Source organism: Emys orbicularis, chromosome 3 (genome assembly GCF_028017835.1).
Source record: "Emys orbicularis isolate rEmyOrb1 chromosome 3, rEmyOrb1.hap1, whole genome shotgun sequence".
NCBI lineage: Eukaryota > Metazoa > Chordata > Testudines > Emydidae > Emys > Emys orbicularis.
This window is the reverse complement of record NC_088685.1, coordinates 92,775,859-92,797,004: the sequence shown is the minus strand read 5'-3', so window position 1 is coordinate 92,797,004 and position 21,146 is coordinate 92,775,859. Positions and strand designations below refer to the sequence as shown.

General features: G+C 40.6%; 1 protein-coding gene across 2 annotated transcripts in view; it reads left to right on the top strand.

Moving 5' to 3' along the window:
• Window positions 1-21,146, top strand: part of GOPC (golgi associated PDZ and coiled-coil motif containing) — a 41,696-nt gene that overhangs the window by 11,759 nt on the left and 8,791 nt on the right. Inside the window, exons 2-4 of one of the 2 annotated variants that reach the window (XM_065401893.1) lie at window positions 5,574-5,738; window positions 8,610-8,633; window positions 20,687-20,862. In XM_065401893.1, coding sequence (XP_065257965.1) covers window positions 5,574-5,738; window positions 8,610-8,633; window positions 20,687-20,862 — 365 coding nt within the window. The remainder of the gene's footprint in view (window positions 1-5,573; window positions 5,739-8,609; window positions 8,634-20,686; window positions 20,863-21,146) is intronic. The other variant, XM_065401892.1, reaches the window with a different exon arrangement.

Genomic DNA, 21,146 nt, shown 5'->3' with positions numbered 1-21,146 from the left:
GGAAAAAATGAATAAGTGGACTGGGTGCTCCTAAATTGATCTCCTGAGAGGTCTAGATATGAGGAGTTGACACAGGATATCCAATAATAAATCAAAAAAGAACTGCAGAGTTGACTGAATAATGCTAGCATTTTTATAAAGCCCCACCTCCTTTCCTGGTAAAATGCTTATGGAACTATACAACAACTTGAAATATAATAATCACAGAAATTAAAATAATTAATTAGAACATTGGCAGTTTGACTATTTTTCCACTTCAGAAAATGTATTTATACTAAGATGATTTGTTGATGTTATCTTATAAATGTTTGAAAATAGTAACTAAAGAAACCCATTTAATAAAAAATAGAACAATTTCTGTCTGAATTGTGTTGTCTAGAGAAGCAGGCTTCGAATTTTTCCAACAATGTTTTTGAATCCTTTGCAAAATAGCTCAGAATGTATTTCAACACTAGACTTTTAATTCTGAGATGATTTTGTTCCCTATGCACAATAGGCAAAATTGTCATGTTTAAAACTTTAAGAATATTTTCAATGGGATAAATTTTCATTTATAGCTTGTAGCTGTAAATGCCTTTTTAAGAAGTGCTACTTAATTTCTGGCAAATAGTAAAAGTATGCCCCCGCCCCAGAAGAAAACAAAACAAAACAAAAAAACGTAGACTTACCAGAAACTAACTAAAATTTTTCTTCTTCTGGGTCATTGCCTTATTGCAGACCATTCCATTTAGACCATTCCATTGTTGATGATGCTGATGATGTGGACCTGCAGTTTAACTAAAATAGGATACTTGCATTTCAGAGTTAAAAAGTAGCTTGATGTAGGTCAAAGTCATGACAGTAATTAAAGCAGTAACTCATTCTGAAACAGAATGTTGCTCACAGATGCTTTAGAAAGCTGTAACCTTGCAGAGGTGTAAGTTTTTTGGGATAGCAGTTAAAGTGAATGTGTAAAGGATTATACTTGGGAGTAAAAGGAGATGAAGAAAAATGAATATATGTGATAAAAAGTTGGAGAGCCTCACTTGATGGAGCAAATGAACTTTGGAAAAAGAGGTCCTTTTGTTGGTTATGTCTTCCTTTCTTCTTAGTCTATTCCATAGATAGTTATAACTTCAAAATATTTTCTTTTAGAGGTGACCATCAAACTGAAACACATACAATATTTATAGTTCAGAAATTTCCATTGTCTACTAATGGCAGATGTTCTTCCCTGAGCCCTGAAACATCATTAAATTTCTGTCAACACTAATAACAGTATACTTAGCCCTTTCTACCCATGGATACTCAAAATACTTGTAGTATCATTTCCATTTTGAAGTTGGGGAAACTGAGGCACGGAGAGGTTAACGGCCTCATGCATTACCCACTGAAGTAAATGAGACATTTGGATTTATTTCAGTGAAGTTAAGGCCTTAGCCAAAGTATCCTATCCAAGTTTATATAGTGAGTCAATAGCAGAGCTGGGAATAGACCTGAATAGTGGGTTTTTTTTGTTTTTTTCAAAAGAGCTCAGCATTTGGCCTAACTTGCTCCCATTGAAGGCAGTGGTAAAACTATCATTGACTTCACTGGAAATGAAGTTAGCCCAATACTGAGTGTCCAGTGCCCAATCCAATAACCCCACTCTCTTCCTTCTGTGCTTTCAGTAATGGTGCTAAACATGGGTTGTGTCCTGTTTACAATAGCTGTCAGACTTTGTATTGCTCCAATTCAGCATGAACCACTGCTGATAAATGTTGGAAGAAGTGAGTCAATTTCTTAGTGTAAATAGTATTCAGAGTGGCGCCTCCTATCACTTGCATGGCATGTTAGCCCTTAATAATATTGTTGCCATTTTATTTTTTATTGACTGCCTCTAGTATTGATGGATTGCAGCACTACACATATTTGTTTCTCAGCTGGATCAGCAATATTAGATCTCTAAATATTTCTTGCAGTTGGTTTAGTTCATTGTAATATGAATATATTTGGTTTTTTTTAACTAACAATTGTTGCTGGAACCTAGGCTGCCTGACTACCTTGATAATAGCTTGCTATGATACTCATATTATGTTGCCTTTAATAAGGTTAAAATAGTGGAAAGTTTTAGTATCCTTTAAAAATGTTTGATTTTTCTATCCAATAGGTTATATATTTTTAGGCAGCATGTTTGTCAAGGGTGAAAATGATACCAAGTGAAAAATTGCTTAGCCATACTTGTTTGCTTTAAGAGGTGTGCTCGCCATATTCCTGAGCTCCCATTGCTATGAAAGAGAAACCGATACCAGGCAAAATATTGCTAGTAAATTGTCTTGTAATTTTTTAAGGCTGTGATATGCCCGTTTTGTGCCACAGTGTACTTCATTGGTTTCCTTTATACATTCCTCAGTTTAGTTGAGAGTACACAAGTTTACTTCATAGAGAGGAAACCACAACAGTTCCTACTGTGACAAGCTAAAAGAAGTTTAACAAACAGAAGATAGGTTTATTCCTGTAAATACTGCAGTTAGAAAATATGCAGCAGGATATTTGTTAATATGTCAAAATACAGGTACTTAATGCCTATCATTAACTGCATTGTGCACCAAGGAAGTTAATGAGATTTCTCGATGCACAAAAATACACTATACTTGCAGTACATTTGCAATTTAAGGAAAATAAAGATTTGGCAGTGGAATTCCCAATCATTTAGAGCTCTTTCCTGCATCCTTCTATGGCTGAATCAGCAGATTACATAAAGGATTTGATATGATTAATAAATATATAAAGTAACCCCTTCATTGTGACTTCAGGACCAAACCTGCTGTTTTACCATTACATTTGTTCAAATGGCTTCTCCCAAACTGTTTTGATCTTAAAACTAAACATTCTGTTTGTCATCCAGTACATGTTGTGTTTTTGTTGCTGCTACTTCTGATTGGTTCCTCTGAAAATTCCATGACAGTCTTGGGTGCCTTTCATAACATGATATGACACTTTTCCTTTGACATGTAATTTGTAATATATATATTTAAAAAAAAACTGTATTAAAAGATTGGTAAGGTTGTGCATGTAAGCTTAACTCAGCCCCTTTGTGTATATGCCTTCTGATACAGCCTTTAATTGCAAGATCGTTGCAATTTCAGAGTAACTGCACTTGTATTCCCCCTCTGTGGTCCACCCAGGGCACCCACTTAAAAGTTTCTGGCTCCCCTGCTGTCACCTCTCTTGGGCAGAGACCCATGTCTCTCTCCCTCTTGACCAGGGTTTTTCTAGGCTGCACAGTTCCCTGCTTATACTGTGTTATTCCCAGCAAGCCAGATGGCCTAAACAGCCAGTGTCTGCACTGGGGCTATAAACAGTGTTGTTGTCCACCGTAGTTTACTCACAACTCTTTCTAAGCAAGCACATTTATCCTTAAAGTAAAAGCATTACTGAGAAAACATATTAAAAAAAAAAAGAACCTACACGAACGATAATTAGCTTATCAGAGATCACCCCCGCTCCAACAAGGGCATTCAGTCCTTCAGATCCCACACAGCTTTTTCTGTTACAAGTTCATAACAAGAACACACATGAATAAGTCAGTTTCTTCTTTATACAGCTTCAGCCTTTGATATTCAGATGCTAGGAACAGGTTCCCTCCTCAGGATGTAGCATCAAAAGGTTGGGTCTGGAGGTAGGAATTTGAAATCACCTCCCTCTAGGTATTGAATAGGAAACCCACTTAACTTTGTCCCAGAAGTTCCTTCTTGTTGGGCACATTGTTTAAAATAGTCCTTTGAAGCTCATAACTCTTCCCAAGGTTTGTATTGACCATGTCTCCACCTCACACGCACCCCCGAACCTCCTGAGAAGTTACCTCCAATCTTGCAATAATACATAAACTTTGCATTCAATGCAATAGACTTCTATAAAGTTTCTCAAAGATATTGTCGGAAACTGAATTATTTATCACAATGATCAAATACTATTTTCTCCCAGAACCTCATTGCGATGAACAGTGCTCACTAAATCAATAGCTATTTAATATTTTTTATTCTTCTCATTCACTGTGTAGTCATGCATTATTTACTGTCCACCCTTATTTACTGCCCTTTATCCAAACTCTGCCCTGAATACAGAATTATTAATTTCCTCATGGGCTTTTCTGTAGTAGTCTCATAATATTGTAGGAGTTGGCAATGCTATGGATAAAGGGCACTAGCTACTAAGACTAATATATAATGCAGGGATCAGCAACCTTTGGCATGTGGCCCATCAGTGAAATCCGCTGGCGGGCCGGATGGTTTGTTTACCTGCAGCGTCCGCAGGTTCGGCCGATCGCAGCTCCCACTTGCTGCGGTTCGCCGTTCCAGGCCAATGGGGGCTGCGGGAAGTGGTGCTGACCGAGGGATGTGCTGGCCATTTATTTATTTGTTTTTATACTTTAAAAAATAGTTTGTGTGTTTGGCATATGTCAATGAGTTTGGTCTCAGTATGGTTCCCAAAGGATTTAGGTCCACATCATGGAACCAATAGCCACAATTCTTACTGATTGGCAATCTGAACAGAGAAGACAAGGATTTAATAGATTGATTGTATGAACTAACCTCCTGCTGTTAGAATTCTATTTTATAGGTCAAGTGCAACATTTGTGGCTGGACATTGGTAGAGCAATATATGAAGCTTTCACTACCTATGATTTACCTGTTTTTGAATAAATAGGACTTCAGTCTTAGAGTTAAAATGCAAAAGAATATTTTAAAAATAAATGTTATTACATTAGTAGTTAGGAGTATGGTGTAGGCAAATGTCACTGAGGTAAAGCCCAACCCTGCTTCTCTAGGTCTATGGCAAAATTGTGAGGGCAGCTATATTGTGCTCTTTGATGTTAAGACCTTAAAAAAGAAATAATCTGCTCACTGATGCTGTCTTTTAAACATCTTGTTCAACTATTATTTTTTCTGTTTGAGAGTAGAGTATCCACAACAGAGACATCAAGAATGCCTATTTATTAGACAGGGTGATATGGTTTTGCAAATAAATCACAAACTTTTTATTTAGAAAAGGATTTTAAAAAAACACTTCATTGTAGAAGTAGATTTCTTTTGTAGAATCCTATTCATCCTAGAACAAGTTTTTTAAAATTACTCGGGTTTTCTTGGCATTTAGGGCAAATCCTGGCTTGCCTTATCAACAAATATTTTCTGTTGAAGGCAGGGAGGCTGTGATTCGTCCTATAATTTGAAATTTTCAGTATCAGAAGAAATCTGTGTAGTCTTATTAAGATCTCTGTGGATATATGCTTTTAATTCATGGGAGTCTATACAGGAATTTGTGCAGAGGCTTCATTTTCTTTGTTGTTAACCTGTAATGGATTATGAAGGAGGTTCCATCCAGTCTTCAGAAGAGTGGTTGTGTTTGTGTGCTGAGAGTTGGAGAAGAAAATGTGTTGTAAATAGAGGAATCCTTAGAGGGATCTGAGAGACCCATGGAAAGAATCCAATTCCATCTTTATTTTACCTGTATGTCTGAAACCTTTATAGTGTAGAATGTGACTCCATATTATAATAATGGAAAAACAAAATTTGAATAATTGCACTCATTGTTGGACTCATGATATCTTCCAGGCGCAGCTGGTGGATCTGAAATCTGAACTGACAGAAACTCAGGCTGAGAAAGTAGTATTGGAAAAAGAGGTGCATGATCAGCTTTTGCAACTCCATGCCATTCAACTTCAGTTGCATGCCAAGACAGGCCAGAGTGTTGATTCCGGGGCAATTAAAGCAAAATTGGTGAGTATCCTAGATTAAAGGAAAAAGTTCAAACTACACCTTTTTTTTTTTTACTGTGTAAGTGGTGAAACGGTAATGTTGCTGGCACAAACTTATTTGAACACCAGCTTTAAAATAAACAAGTATATGTTACCTAGGTTTCTTATACTATTTCTTGTGAAGACTGCTAAAATGATGAGCTAGTAACCAACTATAGCTGGAAAAGTACAGTAGAGAGAAAAGGAGGAGTCCCAACCAGATGTCTATCAACATTCAGGGTTGCAGGCTGTTTGCTTTGAAATATATATGTAATAATTTCAAAGAAATTGTATTAAAGTTCTGGAGTGGGGAAAGATTAAGATTGTGCTTTCTTGTTTTTATACTATAAATAAGCTCTGAGAGTTGGTGTTTTAACTTTTGAAATATTGGAAATATAAATTTTTTGTTGAAGGTTTTCTTTGGAGAATGCAGAGAAGTTGATAGGTAGTTTTCTTAATTGAAGAGGTGAAGGGGGTTTGAATCTTGTGGGTTTTTTTAAATAGCTTTTTTCAGCTTTTTATTAGGTGTTAACAAAAACAGAATTTTAAATAAAGTCAGCATGTGAGAGTGTCAGTGTAAAAATCACTTTTCTTCTCAATCAAGTTTAAGTTCCTTGGAAGTAAAGATTATCCTTTGGTGGTTCAGTTTTCCTGGGGTAGAAAAGATCTTTGAACTTCTAATGTGAAAAGTAAGCATATCTTACAAAAAATAACCAGGACTACTTTTTGCATTGTAAAGAAGCCAAAAAGAGGAGACACCCATTCCTCCTCCTCCCTCTCCACTCCACCCTAGGAGAGTGTGGGGTTTTTTTTGTGGTGAGGGTAACTACTAGACATAAGACTGAAACTTTTTCAGTGGTCCTCCTTTTTTCATATTTGCAAACTGGACCACCTCCCATCTCAGTCTTCTTGTTTAATTCAACAGATCATCAGGAAAGACTCCATACACCACTGGTGATTTGTGAAACATATTTTGAGGAACTATTTGACAAATGCTACCAAACAGCCATCCTCCTCCCCCCCCCCCCCCCCCCCCCACTGTTAGCCTACTCTAGATTTTAACTGGTGATCTAAACAAGAAACATTCTTTCTCATTACTAATCACAGATAGCATGGTTTCAGGGTCCAGCATGAACAGAATTTTAATAAACAAAATAAAAATCATTCTATATAGGCTACATGAGTTGAAGGACTCTGACCTGATTTCTGAACGTTGTTTACACACTTTATAACTCTTACAACTCTTAAGCCCTGTTTGTCTATGACCATGTTGAAAATTGTTTCTCTAACAAGTTCAAGTTGTGAAGCCTCAACATACATGGAATGTTTTCCTGTTACCTTAATGTGTATTAAAATACAGAAATCCCAAAGGCAGAGTAAAGCAAACTCAAAAGATAAGCCTAGATTTTTAATGAGTACAGTTTCAACATATATAAATCCCTAAACAATATGGGGAAAGTTTACTCCTTAGTTTTAACTATGAACACAGACATTTTTGTGGCTTTAGCGCACAACTATAATATTTTTCCATTTGGTTCAGGTAGTTTTTTTTTAAATAGACAAGCTTCAGGATTTATCTATGTTGAAATTGTACTCATTAAAAATCTAGGCTGACATTTTGTCCTTAATTCAGTAAGGGGATGAGGCAAGGCACCATTCTTATAAACCACGAGGCTTATCTTTTGAATTTGCTTTACTCTGTCTTCTGGGATTTCATAGAATTTTAGTGGAGAGAAACTGTCCTTTAAACTGTTTTAGATATAGAAACTACAAACGTTGAAGAGCTTGAGCAAGCAAAATTGGAGCTACTTAGATGACAACGAAAATTGAAAATCTGAGTTTTAGGTTAAAAAGAGCTTTAGTGGTGACCTTCTATCAGTCTGAATCTGCCCAGGGGAGCATTTTGAAGGGAGACCGTGTCAACAAAATGTGTTACTGGAAAATATAATGCTGCATATGTTAACCTTTCTCCCTCTGTGCCGAGTATACAACTTCTTTTACTAGAGCATGGGGGAAAGTTGATATGCAGCTTACTATGAATTCATATTTGACAAACTCCAAATTATGCAAAACGTTGGTGAATGAAAACCTATTTAAACATTCAAGGTTGCTCAACAGTTGACTACATGCAGTTTACTCTACAAGCATCTTTCAGATACGATCTCTTTTTTAACATCCTGTCCGTGGTGCATGGACATGAAAGCTCTTTTGGTACTTTTTGTAAGAGTTTTTATAAGAGTTTGACCAAAGTGACTTTGGTCAAAATTGTATCTCCTCCTCCTGTTTTGCAGTGCATTATATATATACTTTTGCTACTTACGTACATACGTCCCATAAGTGGTTGAATACCAGATGTGTAATATATGGCTTGAAAAGTATTTTATAATGTTATGTAAATCTGAATTATAATTTAACTATCAGGTAAAACCCTTAGTTTAGGTTCAGAAAGGCTTAGAAGCAAACCTGTATTTTGTTGTTCTTTGAAAAGCAATTATCTTTTCCCCAACAAAATGTGGAAATCTTTATAGCAATCTTACTGTAGTTCAAGCTTTTGTAGATCTTCCCAATACTTATGTTTCATAAGGAAATGAATGTATGTAATTTTCTAACAAATAATTTTAATGATTTATTCCTTACAATACATACTTTGATGCAGAAATTGCTACAAAATAAACTTTTTTGTTTAATACTATACTTATTTTTGTGTCCTTCAATAAACCTAGTACAGTTCCTTAATAGTGTTCTGACAGAATAAGACTGATATTTGCATTTATTTTATGGCATTTTCTAGAAGTTCACTTTGCCACTGTTTGCCAGTTTTTCTGATTGTGGAACTGTTTTCTTCTTTCTTAAGTCTATCCTTTCTGTGGATGAGTTGGTAAGTATGCTAGTTGCCTTCATCTGTATTTAAGTCAGTGCTTTTATTTTGTGTGGCAGTATACATATTGGCCTCAGAAACTAGAAAAACAGATCTGGCTGGCTTTCTTCCCCCCTGGTTGGCCACATATCTGATATTGTTGACAATTTTTAGTGTTGGTGCCTTTTTTCCCAAGCCTGTGCATGTCTGTATTTGTTTATGTTTCTGGTTGCTGCAACTATTTGGGGATGATATGGTCTGGTAACTTATGAAATTCTGAAGGTTGTCTGATCTTGCTACCTAGAAACAAAATCTGAAACTGTTTAACTATTTATTTAAAAATAACAATATCCAGCATGTTATGAGCAATAATTTTTGTACATTATCAATTTTCTCTTGTAAAATGTCAGTTTTCATACATTTCCCCCCTCTCCTCAATTCCCTTTTTGTGAGCGTGTTGTTTTTAATGTAACTTTCCTATTTGTTAACAGTCCTATGGTGCCTAAAATATGTAAGCTTAGTAGTGTACTTATAAGGAGGCGTGTTTGGTAGTGGTTCAGACTTGAGTCTTTCACCTCTTAAACTTTGTAAGTGATAGACTTAAAGATTTTTAAATAATGTCACTATTTTCATAGAATTATGGACCTTATAGCTACTATTAAAAATTTGTTTTTATCTATTGAAAAATCATTAAGTAATTGAGATCTATTATTCTTGAGTAGAACTTCATATTTTTAATATTGTCTATATTAAGCATAATTTTTCTCCTTTAAGGAATATTAGTCATGATATAAAAACTAGAAAACAATATCTGCTTATATAGGCAAAATATAACTGATTTGGGAAAAGGCTGAGGTATTCTTACATATTAGGAGAGACTAACCTGTCATTCCATCTTACCTCAGTACATTTTATGTTAAGAATTAGCCATTTTCTAATGATTTGCTGTAATGTGTGGTTAGATTTTTTTTTTTTTTTTTTTTTTTTTTTTTTTTACAGCAGTAAAGAAATATCGTTCACTGTTGTGATGGTAAACATTGTTTTATGCAGTGTGTGAACTTTTAGTGCCAAAAATTGTAAGTTTATATTCTTACATGCCACTTAAAGAATGGACAGTGTTAGAATGCCAATTAAAGAATGGACAGAGGATAGCACTGTGTATGTTTAAGGGTCAGTTCCAACTTTCATTTTAACCTCACCTTTTTCAATTGCCTATAACTTCGTCTCACTAACTGGTTCTAGAATGTAATTTTCCAGCCGTTGACAGAGGCCAAACCAAAATCTCTGGATCAAGGAAATTACACATTCTAGAAGCTCTTAATCTTTTCTCAAGTAAAACCAAACCAAAAATACCCAAGGAAATGCTATGCAAAAAAATACCGTTAGTATAATGTTAGGGTTCAGAAACTAAACAAAAATGTCAGGTAATGCAGAGCTCTGTGCAGTGTTGTTATAGCTGAGTCAGTCCCAGGATACTAGAGAGACAAGATGGGTGAGGTAATATCTTTCATTGGACCAACTTCTGTGGGTGAGAAAGACAAGCTTTTGAAATAATGCAGAGTGAAAATTGAATGTTCGACTTTTAATCTGTTCCTTCATGCATGAGCCTTAAACTATGGCCTCTTTCTGACATTTTATATGTATAGGATATCTTACAAATTGAGAATAAATTGTACAATCAGTGGACATATACTAGCTCAGATCTTTGGGAGTGTTGGGGCACCTTTGTGCCATCCTGGTAGTGCATAGCAACCCTAAAGCCAGCCTAATGGCTACATGAAGATCATGCCTGCATATTACACTCCCCTGGGGTAGAGTTGCCGTAATACAACAAGGGCATGCCCCTCGTTGCAGCCAGTATAAGGGATGTGGCTAGGGCATCCCTGCACCCTGGCAATTCCTGTAATTGCCCCATGGCCATTGGGAGGAAGTAAATTAGACCAGCCCAAAGGCCAATATATGACCTTTGGAATGGGGAGGTTAGCAAGTATTATGTCTCACATTTAGAGGATAGATCTGTCAATGGCTATTAGTCAAGATGGTCAGGGACACAACCCCAACCTCCAACTGTCAGAAGCTGGGACTGGACAACAGGAATGGATCACTTGAAATTCCCCTGTTCTCTTCATTCTCTCTGAAGCACCTGGCACTAGCCACTGTCAGAGACAGGATACTGGGCTAGATGGACCATTGGTCTGACCCAGTATGGCTGTTCTTATTACCTAACTTATCTATTTTAAATGCGGAACCTGTATTATACAAAAAGGACACATAGTGCATATGGTACCTTCAGTCCTTTGGTGAAGCTGGGGAGGGTGCATGCTGCAGCTCAGGATTGGGAGACATAAAGGAAATGTTAAGCCAAAATTGTTGTCACTGTATTTTGCGCCTCTCCCCTCCAGTCCTTCTGACCCTGAGCTGACTGTGGCTATGTGCCAGGTTGCTCTAGTTTGCACCTGGGAATCAACCCAGCATATACCCAGCTCTGGATCAGGAGGGTCATGGGGAGTGGCACAAAGGTGATTTAAAACTACCTTTATGCCCCCATCCTGAGCTGTGCCATGCATTTTTCAGTCATATTTAAGGATTGGGGCCAATATATGTACTATGGTGTACTACTGCGTAAAACAGTCTCTTTATTCAACTATATAACATGGCAATTTAGGAGATGAGAAATATACTAATCTTCATCATATGGGAAGCTCAGCATTCTGACAATTGTCTATGGCCATACCACTATCACAATAGCTGTGGCTGGAAGCTGGTTGGGCCAAACCCTGTCTAACTTCCTAGATCAGATCAGTTTCATAAGACAATGCAGGGTTAGTAGGCAGCAAGTGTGTTACAAATTGTTGTGAACTATAAAATAGGTGTCTCAGCTCAGTCCATGGTTTTTAGTGTCCAGCAGAGTTATAAAATAATTTTGTTTTCAGATATTTAAAATACAACTTGACATTAGCATCAATTACACTGGGTTGTAATTATCTGATGATACACTCTATTGGTACCAATATGGGGTAGTAGGGCGGTGAGGTTGTTTGGGTTTTTCTTCCCCACACAGGAATACGCATGGGGTGTCATCAAACATTTACAACCAATATTTGATGGGGACCACATGCTGAAAGAAATCTTTCCTGAACCCTCTGTTCTGATCTTCAAACAACCTCCCCAGTCTCATCATCAGAAGCAAGCTCCCCACAGACTAGGACACACCAACTCAAAGCTGTACCAGATTCTGCAAGAACAATAGATGCAAAACCTGAAGACATGTCTTCAGTGCTATGATGATCAATACTCTCTACAACACACCTTTCAAGATCCAAGGGTCCTATAAATGCCTATCACAACATGTGTACCTCATCCAGAGCATCAAATGCCCCAACACCGCCTCTGCAGGTAACACCAGACAAGCACTAAGCTCTCAAATGAACTCACAGTGAAAAATGATAAAAGGCAAAAACAACCTGTTACACATAGGCAAATACTTTTCACAAAGAAATCACTCACCTACCTCTCCAATATGGGGTATGTTCAGATAATTACAACCCAGTGTAATCGATGCTAATATCAAATTGTATTTTAAATATTTGACAACAAAATATGTACATTTTAGTGAAATTTGTATAGGTATTGCAATAAAAAATTACCAAAGGAAATAGTAGTAAATGTAGTGGACCGTATCCCTTTACTGTTCTATCTTTCTGCTATGATTTTTTTCATTATGTGTAAGTAATCATAATCTGCCTTCATCTTGAAGTGTTTCTCTAAAATAATACCAATCAGAGTTGAGCAAATTACAGCCCATATCTGGGCTCTGGGTCTTGGAAAAGATAATTATATATTTTCTCTGCATTCATATTGAGCATTGTACAGTAATTTGAGTTTCCATAATTGTTTTAATTATGAGGAATGGAGAAATAAGGGATAATAAGATCCTCTTTTAAGATTAAAAATTGAGCAGCCTCATGTTAAATAAATCTTTCATGCTAACTAATGTAGGTCTCCTTATATCTGGAATACTGAGTCTTTTTGCTGAATTCTGTGCATAAAGTTGCACATTTAGGCACCAATCCTGCAAGAATGCTCCACAAGTGAGGACCCTCGCATGGACCTCTTTGGCTTCATTAGGGCTTTGCATGATGAGAGATCCTTTCATGTTGAGCATTTTTCAAGATAAGGACCTGTGATCTTAAAGGAACACTGTCAACTTGAAGTCTAGTCACTTTTTAAAAGTAGTTTCAGGTACAACGCTTGTCGGTGAGTCCCCTTGAAAGAAGTGGTTTTACCAGGCCATTTCTCTCTCTTGCTGGGTGAAAGGTCCCTATGAACAGCAGTCGAAATTGACAACATGCCCATGCCCAGGAAACTGTGACACCAAATGTACACGGAATGCTGTCAAATGTCCAAAGTAAATAAACCGAGAAAAATATTTGTCTGTAATGTTTCAGTTTCAGTAAAATTTAGGTGTTACTTATAACAATAGTATAGCTTCCACCTCTCAGGGAGGTAGAGTACAGACGTTGATGGGAGAGCGCTTTCCCATTGACTTAGTGTGTATTCACCAGACCTGTTAAAACGACATTGCTGCATCGATTGCAGCAGTGCCAATTTAGCCAGTAATGTAGGCATAGCCTTATCCATGGTGACTTCAATTTCCATTTTGATGATCTGTTTGACCCCTTAACTGTGTATTTCCTTTCCTTTGAATCTTCATTTGACCCGCAGTCCTGGTTCAACTCTCCCACTCACCAAAAGGGCTGTTCACTTGACTTGGTTTTCATTAAACACTGCTTGCGCTCTCTCTCTCTCTCTCTCTCTCTCTCGCTGTTTCAGAGTTCCCCTCTCTGACCATCAATTGGTGTCTTTAAGCATCACCCATCAGCCCTTCTCCTCACCCTTTGTCACTCAGCCTTTCCATGCTTCCAATCCATCAGCACTGACATCTTATTCGCTCTCCTCCATTTCTTCCACTGATATGGTCGTTGTCCCTCTCTCCCATACAAGGTCCACGCTGCCAGCCCCCTTCCCTGGATCACCCCCAGCATCCGTTTCTCCCTTTCCTGCTCTTGCACTGTGGAGCAACTTTGATGGAACTCCCATGACCAGTCTGACTTCTTCCACTACTGATTTGTTCTTTCCTCCTTCAGTTTTGCCATCTTCCTTGCTAAACAGCTTGAGTTCTCAAACTTATTGAATCCCATACCTGCAACCCCAGCTGCCTTTCTGCCACCTTTGACTCACTCCTTAAACACTTCCTTCCTCCTTCCTCCGCAAGATCTTGCCTATTTCATCCAAGAGAAAATGTGACAAAATACAATATGACTCTCTCTCTCCCCTCAGCTTGTCTTCCCTTCCTACAACTCTTGCCTCCTTCTCCCTCATCATAGAGAGAGAATTTTCTTATCTGCTCTCTTCCTCTAACCTTCCTACTTGCCCCTGTGACCCTGTCACATCCCATCTCATGATCTCCTCTACCATACTCTTCAACTTAACCTCTGCTTGGCCTGGTCTACACTATGGCTTTAATTCGGATTTAGCATCGTTAAATTGAATTAACCCTGCACCCGTCCACACAATGAAGCCATTTATTTCGAAATAAAGGGATCTTAAAATCGATTTCTGTACTCCACCCCGACGAGCAGAGTAGCGCCAAAATCGATATTGTCATTTCGAATTAGGGTTAGTGTGGCCGCAGTTCGATGGTATTGGCCTCCGGGAGCTATCCCACAGTGCACCATTGTGACCGCTCTGGACAGCAATCTGAACTCGGATGCACTGGCCAGGTAGACAGGAAAAGCCCCGCGAACATTTGAATTTCATTTCCTGTTTGCCCAGTGTGGAGAGCACAGGTGACCACAGATAGCTCATCAGCACAGGTAACCATGCAGGCCGATAATCGAAAAAGAGCACCAGCATGGACCGTACGGGAGGTACTGGATCTGATCGCTATATGGGGAGAGGATTCAGTGCTAGCAGAACTTCGTTCGAAAAGATGAAATGCCAAAACTTTTGAAAAAATCTCCAAGGGCATGATGGAGAGAGGCCACAACAGGGACTCAGATCAGTGCCGCGTGAAAGTCGAGCTCAGACAAGCCTATCAAAAAACAAAGGAGGCAACCGGTCGCTCCGGGTCAGAGCCGCGGACATGCTGCTTCTCCGCCGAGCTGCATGCAGTTCTAGGGGGGGCTGCCACCACTACCCCACCTCTGACCGTGGATTCCGAGGCGGGGATAATCTCATCAGCTACACCTGAGGATTCTGCGGACGGGGAAGAGGAGGAGGAGGACAAGCTTGCGGAGAGCACCCATCACTCCGTTCTCCCCAACAGCCAGGATCTTTTTCTCAGCCTGACTGAAGTACCCTCCCATCCCTCCCAAGCCAGTATCCAAGACCACGACCCCATGGAAGGGACCTCAGGTGAGTTTACCTTTTAAAATATAAAACTTGTTTTAAAAGCAAGCGTTTATTAATGATTACTTTGCCCTGAGGACTTGGGATGCATTTGCGGCCAGTACAGCTACTGGAAAAGTCTGTTAACGTGTCTGCGGATGGAGTGGAAATCCTCCAGGGACATCTCCATGAAGCTCTCCTGGAGGTACTCCAAAAGCCTTGCCACAAGGTTTCTGGGCAGTGCAGCCTTATTCCGTCCTCCATGGTAGGACACTTGACCGCGCCGTGCTTGCAGCAAATAATCTGGTATCATTGCATGACAAAGCCTGGCAGCGTATGGTCCCGGTGTTTGCTGGCATTCAAGCAACATCCGTTCTTTATCTCGCTGTGTAATCCTCAGGAGAGTGATATCGCTCATGGTAACCTGGTTGAAATACGGGAATTTAATTAAGGGGACAGAGGTGGCCATTCCTACTGGGCTGTCTGCCTGTGGCTGAAAAGAAATCCTTCCCTGCAGTTAGCCAGGCGTGTGTGTGGGGGGGGGAATTGGCCCAGAGCTTTTCGCGTTTGGCTAGCAGGGATCTTCCCTGATACCAGCCACGCGGTGGGGGGAGGGATAAAGCGATCATCCCAGAGAATTGGATGGGGGGGCGGGGTTAGTTTGTTTTCTGCTGCTGAAGGTTAACAGGAAAACCGCAGCAGTCAATGGGCTTTGCTTGGTATGTGGGAAAGGAGGGCGCAGAAGCCGAAAGACAATGGCTTACCATGGCCACATGCAAGCCGAATTCTGTTGCCTGGACCTGCGTCTGTGATCTCTAGCAGCAAAGCCACAGGCACTCAATATTAAGAGGCAAAATGCGACCTTGCACAGAAATCACATGTGCTATGTAATGTGAATAGTGTTGGTCACCGTGAAAGAGTATAAGCATTGTTCTGCAAAATGTATCTTTTTAAAAAATTCTCTCCTTTTTTCCCTCCCTCCAGCAGCTGCAAATTCTTCAAGCCTCCCTCCTCCGTCCCGAAGGCTATCTCAGATAAGGCGTCGGAAAAAGAAGACGCGAGACGAGATGTTCGCAGTTATCATGGAATCCACCCGCAGTGAAAGAGCTCATCTGAATGAGTGGAAGGACACGGTTTCAAAGTATAGGAAAGAAGCCAGTGAACGTGAGGACAGGAGGGACCAACGTGAGGACAGGAGGGACCAACGTGAGGACAGGAGGGACCAACGTGAGGACAGGAGAGACGCTCGAGATGAGAGGTGGCGGCAGGAAGATCAGAGGAGGCAGGATGCAACTCTGGGGCTGCTGCGTGAGCAAACAGACATGCTCCGGCGTCTGGTGGAGCTTCAGGAACGGCAGCAGGATAACTGAGTGCCGCTACAGCCCCTGTATAACCCCCCTCCCCCCTCACCATGTTCCATAGCCTCCTCACCCAGACGTGTAAGAACGCGGGGGGGGAGGCTCCGTACACCCTCCCATTCCACCCCCAGTGGACAGCCCAAGCAAAAGGCTGTCATTTTTTTAACCTTTTTTTAGTGGCCTTTTCCTTCCCGCCGATCCTCCTCCCAAACCCCACCCGGGTTCCCTCCCTCTTTTTATAATCAATTAATAAAGAATAAATGATTTTTAAACGATAGTGACTTTATTTCCTTTGAAAGCAAGCTGGGGGAAGGGGGAGGGTGGGTTCCTTACAGAGAATGAGTCAATAAAGGGGGCGGGTTTTCATGAAGGAGAAACAAACAGAAATTTCACACTGTAGCCTGGCCAGTCATGAAACTGGTTTTCAAAGCTTCTCTGATGCACAGCGCTTCCTGGTGTGCTCTTCTAATCGCCCTGGTGTCTGGCTGCACGTAATCAGCAGCCAGGCGATTTGCCTCAGCCTCCCACCCCGCCATAAAGGTCTCCCCCTTACTTTCACAGAGATTGTGGAGCACACAGCAAGCAGAAATAACAATGGGGATATTGGTTTGGCTGAGGTCTGAGCGAGTCAGTAACGATCGCCAGCAACCTTTTAACGGCCAAATGCACATTCTACCACCATTCTGCACTTGCTCAGCCTGTAGTTGAACAGCTCCTGACTCCTGTCCAGGCTGCCTGTGTATGGCTTCATGAGCCATGGCATTAAGGGGTAGGCTGGGTCCCCAAGAATAACTATTGGCATTTCAACATCCCCAAAGGTTATTTTCTGGTCCGGGAAGTAAGTCCCTTGCTGCAGCCGTTTAAACAGAGTAGTGTTCCTGGATTCGAGCATCATGAACCCTTCCCGGCCAGCCCACATTGATGTTGGTGAAAAGTCCCTTGTGATCCACAAGTGCTTGCAGCACCATTGAAAAGTACCCCTTGCGGTTTATGTACTGGGTATCCTGGTGCTCCGGTGCCAAGATAGGGATATGGGTTCCATCTATCGCCCCACCACAGTTAGGGAATCCCATTGCAGCAAAGCCATCCACTATGACCTGCGCATTTCCCAGAGTCACTACCTTTCGTAGCAGCACCTCAGTGATTGCTTTGGCTACTTGCATCACAGCAGCCCCCACAGTAGATTTGCCCACTCCAAATTGATTCCCGACTGACCGGTAGCTGTCTGGCGTTGCAAGCTTCCACAGGGCTATCGCCACTCGCTTCTCAACTGTGAGGGCTGCTCTCGTCTTGGTATTCTGGCGTTTCAGGGCAGAGGACAGCAAGTCACAAAGTTCCATGAAAGTGCCCTTATGCATGCGAAAGTTTCGCAGCCACTGGGAATCGTCCCACACCTACAACACTATGCGGTCCCACCAGTCTGTGCTTGTTTCCTGGGCCCAGAATCGGCGTTCCATGGATAGAACCTGCCCCATTAACAACATGATCTCCAAAGCACCGGGGCCCGCGGTTTGAGAGAATTCTGTGTCCATGTCCATGTCCATGTCCTCATCACGCTTGTCGCTGCGCTGCCGTCGCCGCCGCCTCCTCGCCTCGTTTTTCTGGTCCTGGCTCAGCATAAACTGCACGAGAACACGCGAGGTGTTTACAATGTTCATGACTGCTTTCTTGAGCTGAGTGGGCTCCATGCTTGCCGTGGTATGGAGTCTGCAGTGTTCACCCAGGAAAAAAGGCGCGAAATGGTTGTCTGCCGTTGCTTTCATGGAGGGAGGGGTGAGGCTGTACCCAGAACCACCTGCGACAATGTTTTTTGCCCCATCAGGCACTGGGATCTCAACCCAGAATTCCAATGGGCGGGGGAGACTGCGGGAACTATGGGATAGCTATGGGATAGCTACCCACAGTGCAACACTCCAGAAATCAACGCTAGCCCCGGTACATGGATGCACACCGCCGAATTAATGTGCTTAGTGTGGCCGCATACATTCGACTTTAACAATCTGTTTCCCAAATTCGAATTATATAATTCGGATTAATCCCGTAGTGTAGACATACCCCTTGTCTCTGGCTCTTTCCCCTTACAATACAAATATGCTGTAGTCTCTCCCACCCTTGATTGCACTTTCCTTTCAAACTACAACCACATCTCCCATCTCCCTTTATCACTAAGCTTATTGAGTTTATAGTCTACACTCTGTCTGGGGTTTCTCTTTGTAATTCCATCCTAGACCCTGTCCAATCCAGCTCTGCCTCTTGCACACCACTGTATCCACACTCAACAAAGTCTCTAATGCTACAGCTCAAAACTAGTACTCCATCCTCATATTTCTTGACCTGTTAGCTGCCTCTGACACAGATGACCAAGTTCTTGAAATCTTGTCCTCTCTTGGCTTCTGTGGCTCTGTCCTCTTCTGGTTCTCCTCTTACCTCTCGAATTGCTTCTTCAGTATGTCTGTGGGAGAATCCTCCTTATCCACTCACTAACTTTTTGTAGGGGTTTGATAAAGTTCTGTCCTTGAACCCCTTCTCTTCTCCCTCTACACCTTATCTCTGGGTAATCTCATCTGCAAACACAAATTCACTTACCGTCTCTATGCTGACTACTTAGCTATGTATGTCTCTACCCCAGACTGTCTCCTTCTGACCAAGCTAAAATCTTGGCCTGTCTCTCTGACATCTCCTCATGGATGTCTCCCCGTCAGCGCAAGCTCAACACGACTAAAACAGAGATGCTAATCTCTACCCTCCTTGCCACCTCTTCTCTTGAGCACTGTGGACTATATCAACATCCTGCCTGTCACTCAGGCCCATAACCGGGGTGTCATCTTTGAGTTGGACCTCTCTCTAAGACCTCACATCCAGGCTATATCTAAACCTTGCCAATTCTTTCTGCATAACATCTCTAAGATCCGACCTTTTGTATCCATCAACACAGTTAAAACTCTTGCCAAAGCTCTCACCCTCTCTTGTCTCAATTACTGCAAAATCCTTTTCTCTGGTCTTGACCAATGCAATCTTGCCCCACTCACCCATTCAGAATACTGTTGCAAATATCATTTTCTTAGGCCATTGCTTTGACTGTGTTACTTTCCTCTTTGCATCCCTCCACTGGCTCCCTTTCTCTATTGCATCAAACATAAGCTGCATGTATTCACTTTCAGAGCCCTTCACAGTCAATCCCCACCCTACCTATCATCTTTCATTAGGTATTGAGTTGTCGACATCCATCTCCGATTGGCCCATGATGCCAGCCTCCATCATCCACTTATTACATTTTCAAACAAGCACTATATGCTTTCTTGCATACTGTCCCGCAAGCTTGGGAAGTGCTCCCCGTAAACATCCTCAAAGTTTCTTTGCCAGGATGCCTACAAAAAAACTTGACAACAGTTAGGCAGTCGTCTGTACACCAGCTGTCCTGTCACCCTGACCAATATTGTCTCATTGTTTCCTTGTATTCTCCCATCTGCCTAAATCCATCTGTTGTCTCTTGTCTTCCACTTAGATTGTAAACTCCTTGGGGCAGTGACTGTATTTTAGTTCTGTGTTTGTCGAGTGCTAGCACAGTGGGGTCCCGATCTATGACTAGGGCTCCTGTGTACTACGACAATATAAATAACAAATAGTAGTAAAATAATATGTAGCATATTACTACATGGAAATTAAACTCTAAATAATTTCCAAAGCTAGGCAGGTCTTAACCCTGGCAAGGCATGACAACCAGTTCCTTTCAGAGATATCGTCCCATAGATATCGTCACCCATGTGTGTTTGGCATATATTTTAAAGGCCTTGTTTGACTGTCTCTTAAATTTACCACACATTTGATAGCATAAAGGTAATTTGATGTTAAGGCATAATTTGTTAATGAAGTGATAACTAATTTCACTTTTAATTTTTTGTTTTAAATTGATGACTGTATTATATAGTGTTTTGTGTAGAAGTCTTTAGTATTGGTGGTGTTTAGGGGAGAGATTTTCAAAAGCACAAATAGGAATTAGGTGCCCGGATTCTACTGACTTTCTATAGAGTTGAGCACATAATTGCCCTTTGTGCCTTTTGAAACCTTCCCCAACGTCTTTTATTTAAAGGAAAAGGATCCTATGATGTAAGGAAAGTTAATCCCAATGTAAGACAATTTTATGGATCTTTTGTAAGAGTCTTTATAATAAAAGAACTATAGCTTCAACACCACAATACTTTCTAGAGGGAGTAATGCATTATGTAATGCTGCAGTTATTGCATGTTTATTTGCAGAAATGTTTAGCACTGTTCCTGAAATAACTGAAATAAAAACTACCAATTTTTTTCTTAATTTTTTTTTTAGGAGAGAGAGCTTGAAGCCAACAAGAAAGAAAAGGTGAAAGAAGCTCAACTTGAAGCAGAGGTGAAGTTACTGAGGAAGGAAAACGAAGCACTTCGTCGACACATAGCTGTGCTTCAGGCTGAGGTTTATGGGGCAAGACTGGCAGCCAAATACTTAGATAAAGAACTAGCTGGAAGGTTTGTACAAGTAATTTCAGGTCCACACTGATAATTTTGCTATTTGGGGCAGATACCATCTTTTTGTTCTGTTTATAGAGTGCCTAGTACAATGGGGTCCTTGTCTATGAGTGGGACTCATAGGGGCTACGATAATACAAATAATTGTATATGAGTATCAGAATTATGGAAGGATTAGGGTATGTTTAACGTTATAGGTCCTCTATTCCTCCTGCTATTGAAAATAAACCAGGCTTTCACTATGTCCATTGCAAACTGTAACCAGCCGCTTGGAAGCATCTTTT